This window comes from Oncorhynchus mykiss, chromosome 5 (assembly GCF_057628025.1).
Source record: "Oncorhynchus mykiss isolate SJ-2025 chromosome 5, ASM5762802v1, whole genome shotgun sequence".
Taxonomy (NCBI): domain Eukaryota; kingdom Metazoa; phylum Chordata; class Actinopteri; order Salmoniformes; family Salmonidae; genus Oncorhynchus; species Oncorhynchus mykiss.
This window is the reverse complement of record NC_143026.1, coordinates 60,140,818-60,157,150: the sequence shown is the minus strand read 5'-3', so window position 1 is coordinate 60,157,150 and position 16,333 is coordinate 60,140,818. Positions and strand designations below refer to the sequence as shown.

The 16,333-nt window shown below is 40.3% G+C and overlaps 1 protein-coding gene and 1 long non-coding RNA gene across 4 annotated transcripts; one reads left to right on the top strand and one right to left on the bottom strand.

The window, feature by feature from the left end:
- Positions 1 to 256: 256 nt before the first annotated feature.
- LOC110524154 (uncharacterized) lies at positions 257 to 6,213 on the bottom strand. Of its 3 annotated transcripts, none has more exons than XR_005051770.2 (5): positions 6,073 to 6,213; positions 1,922 to 1,962; positions 1,723 to 1,778; positions 970 to 1,060; positions 257 to 837 (listed from the first exon to the last, which is right to left on the bottom strand). It is a non-coding gene; the product is annotated as an uncharacterized LOC110524154 (long non-coding RNA). The 3 variants fall into 3 exon arrangements; XR_005051819.2 differs by having other exon boundaries at positions 1,630 to 1,778; positions 6,073 to 6,201; XR_016496186.1 differs by having other exon boundaries at positions 1,647 to 1,778; positions 6,073 to 6,187.
- A 973-nt stretch (positions 6,214 to 7,186) lies between these two features.
- Positions 7,187 to 12,179, top strand: LOC110524152 (trimeric intracellular cation channel type A). Its single transcript, XM_021603537.3, has 6 exons — positions 7,187 to 7,670; positions 9,654 to 9,810; positions 10,063 to 10,247; positions 10,398 to 10,485; positions 10,903 to 11,020; positions 11,354 to 12,179. Exons 1-6 carry the CDS (start codon positions 7,547 to 7,549, stop codon positions 11,564 to 11,566), a joined length of 885 nt encoding a protein of 294 aa, XP_021459212.1. The 5' UTR covers positions 7,187 to 7,546; the 3' UTR covers positions 11,567 to 12,179.
- Positions 12,180 to 16,333: the final 4,154 nt, after the last annotated feature.

Sequence of the window (16,333 nt, the reverse complement as noted above, 5' to 3'; positions counted from 1 at the left end):
TAATACATGTGAAAGCTGTACTGTGTAGCCTATATATGCTTATTAATTTAATTAATGAATCAAGACTTGATACACAACTGTTTTATGATTTTGTTTAACATGTTTATACAGATGAGTGAGTGTGTGTCAAACAATGCACAATGTGATTGAGTGCAGAAACCAAATAAGGTTGAGAAGCACTAAATCAGATGACACACTACTCAAATCCTAAATTAGGAAAGGAAAATATGAAAAGGGTATGGATGAAAACACCAAGTGCATTTTAGAGTAAAGATTTATTATACAAAACTAGATCATAGACAAAAGTATGCAACAAAGCAATGATAAAATTAAGTCTGAATGCTCTTAACATCAGAAGGCCTTAGTAAGACAAACATCAAACATGTCAAATGGTTCTCATTCTGTTCACAAGTTTTAGAAGAAAATGAGGACTATAGATAACAGGTTAGCAATAGGGCTGGGAATTGCCAGGGACCTCATGATACGATATTATCACGATACTTAGATGCCGATACAATATGTACTGCGATTCGATGTTCCAAATATATTGCTAACCATATATCCTCTGCAGTGTGACGAGAGAACCATGAGAAGCAGTTTAGGTCAGTCATGGAAATAAAAGGGCTGAAAAACCAATTGGCTCCCTATTTCTAAATGCTATGAAGATAAAATACTGTAGTTTTGATGCAGGTACAACTAACTAGCGCAAAAATATTGCGATATTGCACATAATGGTCGCAGGTCACAGGATCCGACATGAATCTCAACTCAAAAAAGTTATTTTTTTTGTGCAGGGGCCCCCAATCCAAAAACGAAGTTGATCACTATCCAAACAATCTGTAAATGTAATAGACATGGGCATTTAATACACAATACATTATAGTCAATATGGTATACCTTGTGAGGCACAGAAGCATATCAGTATGACAATAGTAGTAGATTAGACTCTACAAGATGGCAGCTACTTACAGAATCATGCAAAACATCATGAATATGTTCCATAAGGCAATGAAAATCTGGAAGTAGCGTAGACTCTGGAGGAACTCTCTGATGTTGTCACCTAAAACAAATACGCCATGGTGTCATTTCAGATTTATAGAGACCTTCATTGTGTGTTCATGTGTAACGGATGTGAAACGGCTAACTAGTTAGCGGTGGTGCGCGCTAAATAGCGTTTCAATCGGTGACGTCACTTGCTCTGAGACCTTGAAGTAGTGGTTCCCCTTGCTCTGCAAGGGCCGCAGCTTTTGTGGCGCGATGGGTAACGATGCTTCGTGGGTAACTGTTGTTGATGTGTGCAGAGGGTCCCTGGTTCGCGCCCGGGTATGGGCGAGGGGACGGTCTGCACACAAATGCCCTATTTAGCCGGCACCACCACTGATCCGGGTCCGGATCATCCGGGTGAGATCCGGGTCACGGCACCAATGTAACAGTATAACTTTAGACCATCCCCTCGCCCATACCCGGGCGCGAACCAGGGACCCTCTCACCACCATGCAATACAGCGTACCAATAAGTGCTTCAGCCTGACTCAAAGGCTCAGAGGACGGGGTAAAAACGATGCAGAAACATCAGCAATAGCCTGCAGCCTATGTTCTTTAAAAATAGATGATCTATCTCAATGCATACCTCTTGAGTATCCTTACTTTCATTTTCATGAATAGTCACTCTGTGAAGTTTCCTGAGGTGAGGTTTTTTAATGCACCACAATGCATCACACACCTGTAGTTGGTCCACGAGGTTCATCTCCAAATTGTCCTTGTGACTCCTTTTTCTTACTGTAATAGAGAACAGTGTTGATTGTCTTGTGTTGATGAGCTAGTAAAAATTATATGAAGTCCAGCATTATTGTCTGTTTAGTGTTACCAGGCACAACTAGCACAATGTCTTCAGCGCAAGACAAAAATTGTATCATACTCACAGTTTGAAGTTTACACAGCACCAGTGTTCATGAGTAAGGTCCTAAAAAGAATGACATAGAAATAGTTGGAAATTATCACTTTTAATACAGCACATGACAGCACAGAACTCCAACTTTGGCATTAAGCAAGTCAGGTACAGTGGGGCAAAAAAGTATTTAGTCAGCCACCAATCGTGCAAGTTCTCCCACTTAAAAATATGAGAGAGGCCTGTAATTTTCATCATAGGTACACTTCAACTATGACGGACAAAATGAGAAAAGAAAATCCAGAAAATCACATTGTAGGATTTTTAATGAATTTATTTGCAAATTATGGTGGAAAAGAAGTATTTGGTCACCTACAAACAAGCAAGATTTCTGGCTCTCACAGACCTGTAACTTCTTCTTTAAGAGGCTCCTCTGTCCTCCACTCGTTACCTGTATTAATGGCACCTGTTTGAACTTGTTATCAGTATAAAAGACACCTGTCCTCAACCTCAAACAGTCACACTCCAAACTCCACTATGGCCAAGACCAAAGAGCTGTCAAAGGACACCAGAAACAAAATTGTAGACCTGCACCAGGCTGGGAAGACTGAATCTGCAATAGGTCATGTGGGAGAAAGATGTACATATAGGAAGAAACTTAATACTGTACCACAAGAGAAAGATACACTTAGAGTGCATTTGCCATTCTGGTAAAATGCATTGTCTATTGTATAGGACAGGAGGCCAGAGTAAGGCCATGAGAGCATAGGACAGCTGGACAAACCAAGGTCAGAGGGACATACAAAGGAGGGGGTCAGCCAAATGACCAACTGATGGACTATAGACATAGGGCATATATTTTTAAGACATGAACAGAAGAGACACATAGTCTACTAGTCCTAATAAGGACAAGCCAAAAATAAGGGGCCCATAGGATAAGATGGGCATGTATTATTTTTGGGACATGAAGAGGTCCTGTCACCATTATAACTTAACTGAAAGCAGATATGGGCGTTATTGGGCGTGAACAAGCAGGAAGCACAGATTGAAAGATAATGGTGGCAGATGGACTGAGGGAAGTAACTTAATTTGCATGTGGGATGGACTCATATGTTGTATGTGTATAAATCAGAGCCAGTGCTCTGGAAAAGTGTGTGTTCCGCAGACCATCTAGGCTTCTGATATGTTTGTATTAAAAGCCTGTATTGAATTCACAAGTTCTTGTAAGTGTTAAATTTTGTTACGATTCTCCACGACAGTAAGCAGCTTGGTTTGAAGAAATCAACAGTGGGAGCAATTATTAGGAAATGGAAGACATACAAGACCACTGATAATCTCCCTCGATCTGGGGCTCCACACAAGATCTCACCCCATGGGGTCAAAATGATCACAAGAACGGTGAGCAAAAATCCCAGAACCACACAGGGAGACCTAGTGAATGACCTGCAGAGAGCTGGGACCAAAGTAACAAAGCTTACCATCAGCAAGGGCATTGACGATGAAACGTGGCTGGGTCTTTCAGCATGACAATGATCCCAAACACACCGCCCGGGCAACGAAGGAGTGGCTTCGTAAGAAGCATTTCAAGGTCCTGGAGTGGCCTAGCCAGTCTCCAGATCTCAACCCCATAGAAAATCTTTGGAGGGAGTTGAAAGTCTGTGTTGCCCAGCAACAGCCCCAAAACATCACTGTTCTAGGAGATCTGCATGGAGGAATGGGCCAAAATACCAGCAACAGTGTGTGAAAACCTTGTGAAGACTTACAGAAAACATTTGACCTCTGTCATTGCCAACAAAAAGTATATAACAAAGTATTGAGATAAACTTTGGTTATTGACCAAATACTTATTTTCCACCATAATTTGCAAATAAATTAATTAAAAATCCTACAATGTGATTTTCTGGATTTTTTCCCCCTCATTTTGTCTGTCATGGTTGAAGTGTACCTATGATGAAAATTACAGGCCTCTCTCATCTTTTTAAGTGGGAGAACTTTCACAATTGGTGGCTGACTAAATACTTTTTTTGCCCCACTGTATGTGTAAATGAGGATAGCTGGTAGTTATGTCTAAACTGGGCTACTGTAGTTTGCTAACGTTAGTGAGCTGGCAAAGAAGGTGCTGGCTAGGCTTACTCAGCCACACATAGGCTTTGCTGTTAAGTTAACAGTGTTGGGAAAGCTACTCTGAAAATATAGCTTACGAAGCTACCAATTACTTAACACTGGAAGAAGTTAAGCTACACTAAAGCTACCCTTAAGAAAAATATAGTTTACTTCAATAAAGTTACTTAGGAAAAAAAATACTTTCACAAACTACTTGGTGAAAAAATATATCTAAATCTAAAATGTCAGACTGCAAATTGCAAGACAGATCACTCTGTAGTCAGATGTTAACAGGATGTGTGATTTTTGCCTATTAAACACAAAAAGTGTTTCAAGTGAGAATTAGGCAGGTCTGATGCAGGAAAATAAAGGAAATTCTTGCCTACCTCACCCATATTTTTTTTTGCAAAAAAAGGGTGTAAAGTTCCAGTAGTTACACCACTACATGGCAAAAAAAAGTAATTACTGAAAACAGTACCGACATTTGAAGTTACTACCACCAAGCTACTGCAAAAATATATTAGTCAGTTGTACAACTGAATGCATTCAACTGAAATGTGTCTTCCACATTTAACCCAACCCCTCTGAATCAGAGAGGTGCCGGGGGCTGCCTTAAATCGACATCCACGTCTTCGGCGCCCGGGGAACAGGGAGTTAACTGCCTTGCTCAGGGGCAGAACGACAGATTTTTACCTTGTCAGCTCGGGGATACGATTGGTTACTTGCCCAACGCTCTAACTACTAGGCTGCCGCCCTTATTAAATACTATACTGAACAAAAATACAAATGTAACATGCAACAATTTCAAACATTTTACTGAGTTACAGTTCATATCGGAAATCAGTCAATTGAAATAAATTCCTTAGGCCCTAATCTATGGAATTTACATGACTGGGAATACAGTTATGCATCTGTTGGTCACTGATACCTTAAAAAAAAGGTAGGGTCGTGGATCAGAAAACTAGTCAGTATCTAGTGTGACCACCATTTGCCACATGCAGCGTGACACATCTCCTTCGCATAGAGTTGATCAGGCTGTTGATTGTGGCCTATGGAATGTTGTCCCACTCCTCTTCAATGGCTGTGTGAAGTTGCTGGATATTGGCAGGAACTGGAACACGCTGTCGTACACGTCGATCCAGAGCATCCCAAACATGCTCAATGGGTGACGTGTCTGGTGAGTATGCAGACCATGGAAGGACTGGGACATTTTCAGCTTCCAGGACTTGTGTACAGGTTCTTGTGACATGGGGCAGTGCATTATCATGCTGAAACATGAGGTGATGGCGGCAGATGAGTGGCATGACAATGGGCCTCAGGATCTCGTCACGGTATCTCTGTACATCCAAATTGCCATCGATAAAATGCTATTGTGTTCGTTGTCTGTCGCTTATGCCTGCCCATACCATAAACTCACCGCCACCATGGGGCACTCTGTTCACAACTTTGACATCAGGTAAACCGCTCGCCCACACAACGCCATACACGTGGTCTGCAGTTGTGAGGCCGGTTGGACGTACTGCCAAATACTCTAAAACAACGTTTATGGTAGCACGCTCCCTCAAAATTTGAGACATCGGTGGCATTGTGTTGTGTTACGAAACTTCACATTTTAGAGTGGCCTTTTATTGTCCCCAGCACAAGGTGTGTAATGTGTAATGATCATGCAGTTTAATCAGATTCTTGATATGCCACACCTGTCAGGTTGATGGATTATTTTGGCAAAAGATAAATGCTCACCGACAGATGTCAAAAGATTTGTGCACAACATTTGAGATAAATAATATTTTTGTGCTTATGGGCAGTTTCTGGGATTTTATTTTAGGTCATGAAACATGGGACCAACACTTTATAGATGTTGCGTTTTATACTTGTGTTCAGTCTAGTTGAACTACATGTAGTTCACTACTCCCCGACATTGTAATTTAAATTAGCTAGCTTGCTAACAACAACAATCAAACTACACACTGGCTGGTTGAAACAAAAGGCCACGATTATCACATTCCTCGTTGTTAAAATATAATTAATCTCTTTATTACGTAGTTGTTTTCTTTGGTTTCATAATAAAAAGTCCAGCATTACCCGAATATCAAGAGATCCCCGATCATTTTGTCCACAACACAGGCGCTATACTTCCGCGAAAATCGTAAAAAAATTGTCGAATGGCTGAAGTGTAATCCTAGTGCGAATTCAATACGCCGATTCGGTTGCAAAACGTTTCTTAAACGGAAGAAAATGGGGCGGGACCTCGCTGAACTGGTCCAATAGAAACTCTAGTTTTAGTTGTAAATGGTTCCGTTTTGCAACTTGTTGGACTAATGATTACACCCATGGAACATGTTCAGTAGAGAGAACGTTTTGAAAGGGGAAGCCACATGGAAATATAATCAACCCACGTAGGGGGTAATACATGGAAACAATTAGCTTTGGACATAGGCCCTTATACTCATATTTTATATTCAGCACTACTTTGACATCATTTTGACTCCTAGTTTAATCAATTATAAAATTCCGTTTTTCTAGCCACTAGGGAAGCCCGTGCGCCAATGTGTAGGCCTACACTAGCTATCGCACCGTTTTTTCTCACAATAAACTCTTTCCGCAGCATATTCACGGAACCACATAATCTGCTGAGCTATATGTTCTTTCTACAACTACATCTCATAGGTTTGGCTTGGTCAAATGTACTACAACGCGAACACACGATTTCAGCCACCCCATAGGTTTATGGAGGCACATGATGAATAAAATTAGGCTTCAGACCCTTCATTTATCATCATTAGGCCAGTTTGTTAAACAAATACAATCCTAAAGGACCGAGGTTACATGAATATAATACATCATAAACATATTCTACCTGATTTATTGCAAATGTCTTTATTGTAGGCTACCATAAGCAGGTGCCAGGTGGAATTGACTATCTCAATACAAATATTATTATGAATCTGTAATAGTTTTTATTAGGCTATCAATATACGATTCTGCATTGATTTTTCACATCAGGTTCCAAAGCCAACGTTACCCACGATTTAGGCCTATAGAAAAACGTGTTATCGTAAAATAAACCGTAAACCTGTATAGTGACATGCGCATCGTGTCATCTCTTTCTTTCTCCCCCTCTCTCTCTCTTTCTTTATTTCTTTCTCTCTGTCTCTCTTTCTCTCTCTCTCTCTGTGTGTTATTTGCAGAGCACTATGGCAAATCGTCAATATATTTCTTAGGCCAGCTATCGTTCAAAGATTAGATTAAATAATGTATATAGCTGCATATCTGATCAAAATTGGGGACCCAAAAATAAAAGCCTATCTGTCATTTTTCAACCGTAGCGACGAATTACATGGGGAGCTGACAAATAAGACCAGCTGGAATAGAAAAAACGCTCGGCCGAGAACAAATTATAAAGCTGTGCAGATGAGGTATATTAATAGGAGGGCTTGAGTGGCACAGTCTTTTTACTCGTGAAGACGTGGAGCTTCGTGGCGAGTCGCCGGACAACTGACATTCTAGTTACGCAGTGATCATAAAATACACGCGGTAGTGTTATAAATCTTAAATCATGGACGTGTTGGAAGTCCTCAATTTGGGCGATGTTGCCCAAAATTTCTCAAAAATGGGAATGTTTCCAGTTTTTGATCTTGCTTATTACATCGTGTCCATACTCTACCTCAAGTATGAACCAGGTTAGTGGTATTTTTTCCCCTATACATTCATGTTAAAAAATGAAATCATTAGTTGTAATGGATTTATAATTGTGAGGCTGTGTAGCCTGTAATTAGGTAGGCTATTGAATATAATACAGGTCAACGTTGAATAGGTTAAAACCTAGGCTATATGGGTTGTCAACCCCCCAAAATTATAACACCAATAGATACATGTACCAATTCAAACAATAATTTGTCAATTTATACATAGGCCTACTATGGAAATCGTAATAAACTTTTGATAACTTGGAAGGAATTTGAATTTGTCCTATGAATAACATTGGCAGCAGCGGCTTGGCCTACTTTGAGAGAGGAATTAAGAAACCCTTTTCTTTAATACCTCACATTTCCCAACATTTAACCCTTTAAACAGAAAGGGTCTCCTGTATGAAATCTGAAGAGACCCGTTGCATACCAAAGCTTTGGCCCCCATGTAATAAATAGAATGTCCTTAAATAGATGTCTCTGGGCTGGCTACACACTACAGAAAGTCTCCTCTGCTTCGGAGTAGGATTGTTCACAGCCCGTTTGTAATTGTGTTCGTAAGACCTCATTGACATTGTATTAATCAAAAGTGAAGTTTACAATACTCCAGAATATATGCAGCCAAGCCTCTTAGAGACCAAAAATATGTCCAAAAGCAAGTATGTTGGCCTCGAAATGAACATGTCTAATACAATCCCAGGACTGTTCTACCCTTCTGGATATCCCTTATTCACCCAAGTAAAGGTACACTGAATGAAGAAATTGCATTTGTTCATTGTGGAATAAGTTTTAAATTACTTCAATATTTTATTATTTACTCATTGACACATTTTCGTGTTACAAGTAAATGATAGTGGTCTATAAAACCTGGTATCAAAATACTCTCATTCCCTACCTTGCCTTTTTGGCAAAATCTTAGTAAAATCTTAGTAAAGACAGGTGGAACGTTTTTTTTCTCTCCAGTAATGGTTCAAAGAAGCCTCGTGAGCTCCTAGACCTATGTAAACCAATCACTTATCAGTGGTTCCCTGGTTCCTCATGAATGAGTTTGGAGGCTGGGGTGTTGAGGGTCAAGGTTTATGTCAGGCCTGCCAGTTGCGTTGTGAGGCAGGAAAGCAATCGAGCAGCGTGTATTTTTAGGGTGCATCAGTTTTCTGTCAAACAGCAGGCAAATCACTCCTACACCCAGAATCACACCTGTTATTTTAGATCTTGACAGTTCTGGTGCCCAATAGGGGGACACACATTACTCCACAATCTTACAACGATCCATAGATGTTTCAAACACCTTATTATAGTAGATATGCTTTTGAAAATGACTTGGGTTGTAGTGAAAGACTTGATTTCCCTTTCCTCGTCCCAGTAACACAAATTAGTAGAGTTAATTAATAACTGAGTAATGGATGAGTAAAAGGATTCAGAGACTTTCTCGTGTGGTGTGTACTGTAACGTTGCCCTTGAGTAACTCACTCAATGGTGGGAGTGACATGAGTGGATCATTACTATAATAGTATACTGCTGGTATACATTTGATGTGGGGATGAGAGCTAAGGAAGAACCAACCAAAACATAATGGTACACACACACACGGTAATACTTTATAATAACTTTTATGAATAAGCATTATTAAACAATTGATAAACTATTAATAAATGTGTAGTTCGTGGTTTACTAATCTCCAAGTTTGTGTGCGTCTGTAAATTGTTGTTCGTATGTGTATGTTTGTATCTGGTGTGGGGATTTGTGCAAAAAAATGGAACATTTTATATTATTAAAAAATATATATTTATTTATTTATTTATTTATTTTACTAACGTCCAGAAACATTTCTAAGCATTATAAGCATTACAAATCACGAGTATTTATTTATGAAGCATTTATGAAGCATTTTTAATTGGTTATTTATTAATGTTACTATAACGTGTTACCAGTCTGACTTCACGTGGAGAATATATTTAAATCCTGATTCTTCTGCAGGGTCAGTAGAGGTGGCTCGCAAGAGCCCCGTGGCCTCTTGGCTCTGTGCCATGCTCTACTGCTTTGGGAGCTACATCTTAGCAGACGTTCTGCTCGGCGGTTGCCCCCTGGACTACTTCCAATACAACAGCCACATCCTCCTAGCCTCCGCTATTTGGTAAGATCCTTTTAAATGATTAATGTGCTTATCTACATACATTATTGGGTTGTTTTTTTTAGAAAGTGCAAAACCTGTGTCTGTATATGCCTAGGATTGTTGAAATAGGCCAAATTGAATTTGGTGTAACATTGATAGTAATTATTTCAAAATTATTTAGAAAAGTTGTTGTCAAGTAAAGTAAAAAACTGCCACAACATTATTAAAATGTACTCTTTTGTTTCTCTCTCGTTCACTAAAATGTAACAACAGGTACCTCGTCTTTTTCTGCCCTCTTAATCTGTTCTACAAATGTGTGGCTTTCCTGCCTGTAAAGCTGGTGCTGGTAGCCTTAAAGGAGGTTGTCCGCACTCGTAAAATCGCAGCTGGTGTGCACCATGCCCATCATGCCTACCATAACGGCTTCCTCATCATGGTCATCATCGGCTACGTCAAAGGTTGGGGTCTCCCTGCACCCCCCCCCCCTCCCCCCCCCCATAGCTACTATTGCAACCTGTAGGACTTTCCTTGTGTGTGTCCATTCTGTAAAGGAGCGAGATACAGACCTTTGTCCTAATTATTTCTACTTTCTATTTATATCCTCCCAGGATCAGGAGTGGCTCTCATTTCCAATTTTGAGCAACTGCTGCGTGGTGTGTGGAGGCCCGAGACCAATGAAATCCTCAACATGTCATTGTGAGTTGATTTTCCTCACGACTCTGTGGTTGATGTCAGCCGTCGACATTTGTTTGCTGCCTCCTCAAGCAGAAGAAGATTTTCAGAAAATGTCTGGCTGTTAGAAACCTAAGCTGTTTCAGGACGACCTACGGGGTTCCCAGCTCTAGTTTTTGACAGCAAGACAATGTTCTCCTATTACAGCAAATAATCTGATATTGATATTTACACCCACAACTTCTGAAGGTATCAGGTAGTTGCACAACTGTATTTGAAGGCAATCGAATGCATTTACTGATTCTCCAGGAGAATCATCATTCATGTGTAAATGGGGCTGAACTATCCATTTTAAAGCTGACAAATGTATAACAATGGATATTTTCTATCAAGAGAAATGTTGTGACTTTGTCTGATGTTCATAACATTTTTCCTCTCCAGCCCTACTAAAGCCAGTCTGTATGGAGCCATTTTGTTTACACTTCAGGAGACACACTTGCTTCCTGTGTCCAAGACCACCCTCATCTGTCTTTTCACTGCGTTCATGGCTACTACAAAGGTAGGTCCTGGAGTCCATACTAGAGAGTGTGCATCATACAGTGTTTGGGGCAAATATGCTTTAACTCAAGCAATTGTGCAAATTAATTAACACAAATCCTTTTGTAAAATAATTGTCAATATGCAGTTCATATTCTGAACAGATTTTTAAACGGAATTGATCTCGACCCTACTGCTGTACTTACCTACCTCTCCCTTCCTATTGTTTGCTATTAGTATCAGCAATTAAACAAACTTGATAGGGATCCTACTCTATGGCAATTTTGTTGTCTCAACTAGATAATTGCACAAACTAAGTAAATATTTTCACACTTATGATTTCTATTTCACTCAGGTGATTTTGACCGCCCGCCACTCTCACGGCTCTCCCTTCGTCCTCATCGAGTCTTGGGTGTGCCACTTGCTCTTTGGCTCCCCTCTTGGAGGTGGTGAGGAGGAGCACCATGCTGCCTCTGCCCCTGCACCTGTCGCCCCTGTCTCACCAGTCAAAACCAAGGAAGAGTTTGGCGAAGGCACCCGCAAGAGGAAGTCCAAGAAAGCAGAGTAGCACGCAAACTACTACACCAGTGAAGGGGAAAAAAGGTCCCCACCGCATCCACAAAACGCAACTGATCTCCCCTCATGGTCCAGCCTTCTGTTTAGACATGATGGAGTCTCCCATTCCTTGCTGGGGAAAGGTGCAGTTTGATGTTTACCAAATGAGTCCCTTTCTATTGAAGGAAATGGTGCTTTCTATGTCATATCACACTGTATGGGGATTCTGTAAATAGCTCACCAAAGTCTCAGACTTAAATCATCGTCCCAGCCAGTACATATCTACTTATTTATTTATGTATTTATTGTGAAAACTGTGAACATCTCTCCTACTGTGTGCAACAGCATGTGGTGAACAGTGTTACTGCAAGTTACTTTTTTGTTTTAGGATGGCCTTTGTTTCCAGTGCTTCTGCTGTTAGCTATACATGTTTTTGGTTTAAACCCAGTCAGACCTATTTCAGTAATGTAAAGAAATTGGATCAAAAGCACAATCTGACCCTTGATCAGACAATCAGACCACAGAATCAATCAGACAATAATATAATGTGAATAATACATGGCTGCTTTTTACAAAGAAAACTAGTGAAAGTAATGTCCTTTATTAATAAAGGCAGGTCAGAATTCTTATGTGGTGAGAGTTTTTGATTCAGTTGTTTACTATGATATTGGGATATGTTGTTTAATGGTTACCGTTAATATATGCGGCTGCTGGGCATTCATTCAGAAATGTGCAATATAAAAGTACAATTAATTTTGTTTACAAAAGAGAGGGTCACAATACCAGACAGAGATAAATAGTATGAGGGGAAACTGCCACTGTACCCACATACAACACATGAAATGACTCCCTGAAAAAAATAAAGGTTAATAACATAAATACACAAAAGTAACCTTTTAAAAGACACAACAGACGCAGGTATTTAAGGAGAAAGTTAAATGTCTTGATATACTTTTCCATAAAGAAGTTGAAATTACTCAAGTGCAGTGTCATTACAAAATCATCTTCAGGGGTTGTCGTACTGAGCTCAAAATGGTGTTGTAACCTGAAGCTACCTCTGTGTCTGTTTGCCCTAGTCCCACTTCCTGTCTTTTGTAGTACAGCTAATGAACCATCATTGATTAACTTTACAGAACGTCACAACCCCTGACCTCTGACCTTACAGTCCTCTCAGACAGTGGAAGCTGCTAAGTGGAGGACGGCTCATAATAATGTCTGGAATGGAGTCAATGGAATCATATCAAACGTGGTTTCCATTTGGTTTATACCGTTCATTTGACTCCATTCCAGCCATTACTATGAGCCATCCTCCCATCAGCAGCCTCTACTATCTCAGCAGTAGAAGAGGTCACTGACCAAACACAAGCATTCCCTTTATTTTCCCTCCTCATAGAAATGTTAGCTTGTTTTGTATGTCCCTCAATCACACCTCAAATATAGAAAACAATGCTGTTTTTCAACTGAAACCAAAAGACATCACTAAGAGCGCTACACTGAGTATACAAAACATTAGGAACACTGGCTTTTTCCATGATATTGACTGACCAGGGGATTCCAGGTGAAAGCTATGATCCCTTATTGATTTCACTTGTTAAATCCACTTCAATCAGTGTAGATGAAGGAGAGGAGACAGGTTAAAGAAATATTTTTAAGCCATGAGATAATTGAGACATGGATTGTGTGCCATTCAGAGGGTGAATGGGCAAGACAAAATATTAAAGTGCCTTTGAACAGGGTATGGTAGTAGGCTCACAGGTTTGTGTCCAGAACTGCAACGTTGCTGTTTTTTTTACACTCAACAGTTTCCCGTGTGTATCAAGGATGGTCCACCACCCGAAGGACATCCAGCCAACTTGACACAACTGTGGGAAGCATTGGAGTCAACATGGGCCAGCATCCCTGTGGAATGCTTTTGACACCTTGTAGAGTCCATGCCTGACAAATTTAGGCTGTTCTGAGGGAAACTCAATATTAGGAAGGTGTTCCTGATGTTTGGTATAATCAGTGTATTGAGGACATGTTGAAATATTCAGTGTAGTCTCAGTTTCTTCAACCTAGCTAAGACTTTAAACACACAGCAACGTTTTCCAGAGTTGAATTTCAACCATCAAAGGTGACTTGCAAGGGAACAAGTCATGCGTCATCTTGTTTCCTGCCAACCTTCGAGTGCATGTCCAAAGAACAAGGAAACGTCAACATCTTGGGAAAGAGATGCATACAAGCCTCACCAACACCGAGCCTTCCCTTTTCATGTACCCTCTGACAGATAGCTGTTTGTAGAGAGAGTTGAATAGACAGTCAAATGTAGTGTCATTTTGTTTCCTTTCTGACATCACCATTGAAGTCAGGGATTCTTGATTTGCTTTTCCAGCGAGGGACCAAGAGGAGGCTTCTCTGATGCTGAGGGTTAGGGAGAGAGCTGAGATAAATGTACTGGAAGTCATGAAATCCAGTCAAGGTGCATGCACCACAAAACCTCAGGGGTGCCTGCACTGCAATGTAACCAACATCTGCTAGTTCCACTACTGGCAAACAAGACATACAACACACAAATCCACCAACGCAAATGAGTTCAGCTTTCCATGCAGACACTGGTAAATTAGGGTTCAAGCAAAATTTGGAATGGATATGAGTCCCTTTTTCCTTTTACAAAAGGTGTGATGTACACAGTTGTCATAACTCTCCTGTGAAGATCTGAAGGATCCAGTTACAGTGGGTTCGCTCTACAGCGTGCTCTCTCTCGTAGAGGGGGAGAGCGGGAAGTCGGCTGTTTTATGGCGGTCATAAAATACGCTGCCCATATGCTCTGTTGTGTTTGAGATTGGAATGTAAACTGTGGAACACAGAGAGACCCTTGGGCATCAAAAGTTTGAATAATTAAACAATATTTCTATTTTTGAGAATGTGGGAGTGGTCCGTGGACACTTAAGGGACAGTCATGACGAAGTTGTTTCATTTGGTGACCTCATGAAAGACAGGAGATCCACATTACTGTACCTCTGATTGTGTACACTTTTTAATGATCAGATGTACATCTAGATGTTGGATAAAATGAATGAGTAAATATGAAACTATTTGTGAAAAGATGTAATGTGATGCTCGCCTTCTAAATGAGAGTGTGGAGTTTCATATAAAGTTTAACTAGTCAGTGGCCACACCTCCGTGAGCCAGACAGTACATCAGGCGTCATGGAACCACCCTTTTCTACTCCAGAGTATAAAACCACCCGTGACAAAATGTACATTTCATTCCAAAGAGACCGACGGTAATCCAGATATCTCGAATGGTTAAGAAGACTAGAAAACATGCAGTTGACGCTACATGTGAAATGGTTAAGAACTACAACTCTATAGGCCGCAGAGACCATAAAGAGTGTAGCATTGGCTTCACGGCTGGAAATGGTTAAACTCTGAGACTATCGATTACTACAAAATGAGAGCAAATCCTAGACGTAGAATTACTAGTCTGCAGCTGGAAATTACGTAAGGCTAGTACGAGAATACCGACAACCGCGGAAACATCTATTCTATGGAACGACCATCTTTATGCCTGATGTATCCATTACAACAGACACTATCCAGAGCCGCCGAGAAAGTGACAACTATGAAAGACTTTGTGACTTCTCGGGAAGTTAACCAGAGACTCTCTGATGAACTGACTGCCAGGAGACGGACCGGCGATTCCAACAGAGAAGACAACAAAGGCATACGGGTGCAAATATTGTTACGCTCTGGCCATAGAGAGGCTTTTATTCTCTATTTGGGTTAGGCCAGGGTGTGACTATGGTGGGCATTCTAGTTTCTTTATTTCTATGTTTTCTATTTCTTTGTTTTTTGCCTGAGTGTGGTTCCCAATCAGAGGCAGCTGTTTATCGTTGTCTCTGATTGGGGATCACATATAAGTTATTATTTTTGTTGTTTTTGTTTGGTGTTCTGAGTAATTAAAGAATCATGAACACTTACCACGCTGCACCTTGGTCTCCTTCCGACGACAAACGTTACAAATATATACATTGCAATTCTTTTCGAATGAGCGGCCGTTCATGTGCAAAGGATTAGTATTACACTGAATATAATTATCAACTGTGTGTAGTGAATCCATTTAGTCTTTTCCGCTTTTTATCTGTCCCCACCCCTTTCCATTGTCTACCAAGCCGTCATACCGATTTAGCCCACTAGGGACTTATCAATGCACTGTGTTAGTAACCAATAACTATATTATTTGTTTATGTATTTCTGTGATTTGTTTAGTTAGTTAGTAAATAAATAATTAACCCAATTTGTATATCGCTGATACATTTTGGAGGTTAGGGTTCATGCAGATATCCAAGGTTTTGTGACGTTCAGTAATGAGAACTGATAAGGTAATAATACATTAATACAAGACTGTACTCGATAAGATATGAAAATATCTGAAGAGTCGATTCAGGAAATAGAGACTCTATAAACGTTTTCCCGTGTGTAAAGTGTCTGTGTGTAACTGGTGAGATGAGTCAGGCGCAAGACAGCAGATATGAGTAATGAAAGCAATTTTACTCAAATATATCCCAATACACGTCTTATAAATACAAGGCCACAAATACGGACCACAATACAATAACTAATTACTCACAACCTAACATGGGGGAACAGAGGGTTAAATAATGAACAAGTAATTGGGGAATGAAATCAGGTGTGTAAGACAAAGACAAAACAAATGGAAAATGAAAAGTGGATCGGCGATGGCTAGAAGGCCGGTGACGTTGACAGCCGAACGCCGCCCGAACAAGGAGAGGGACCGA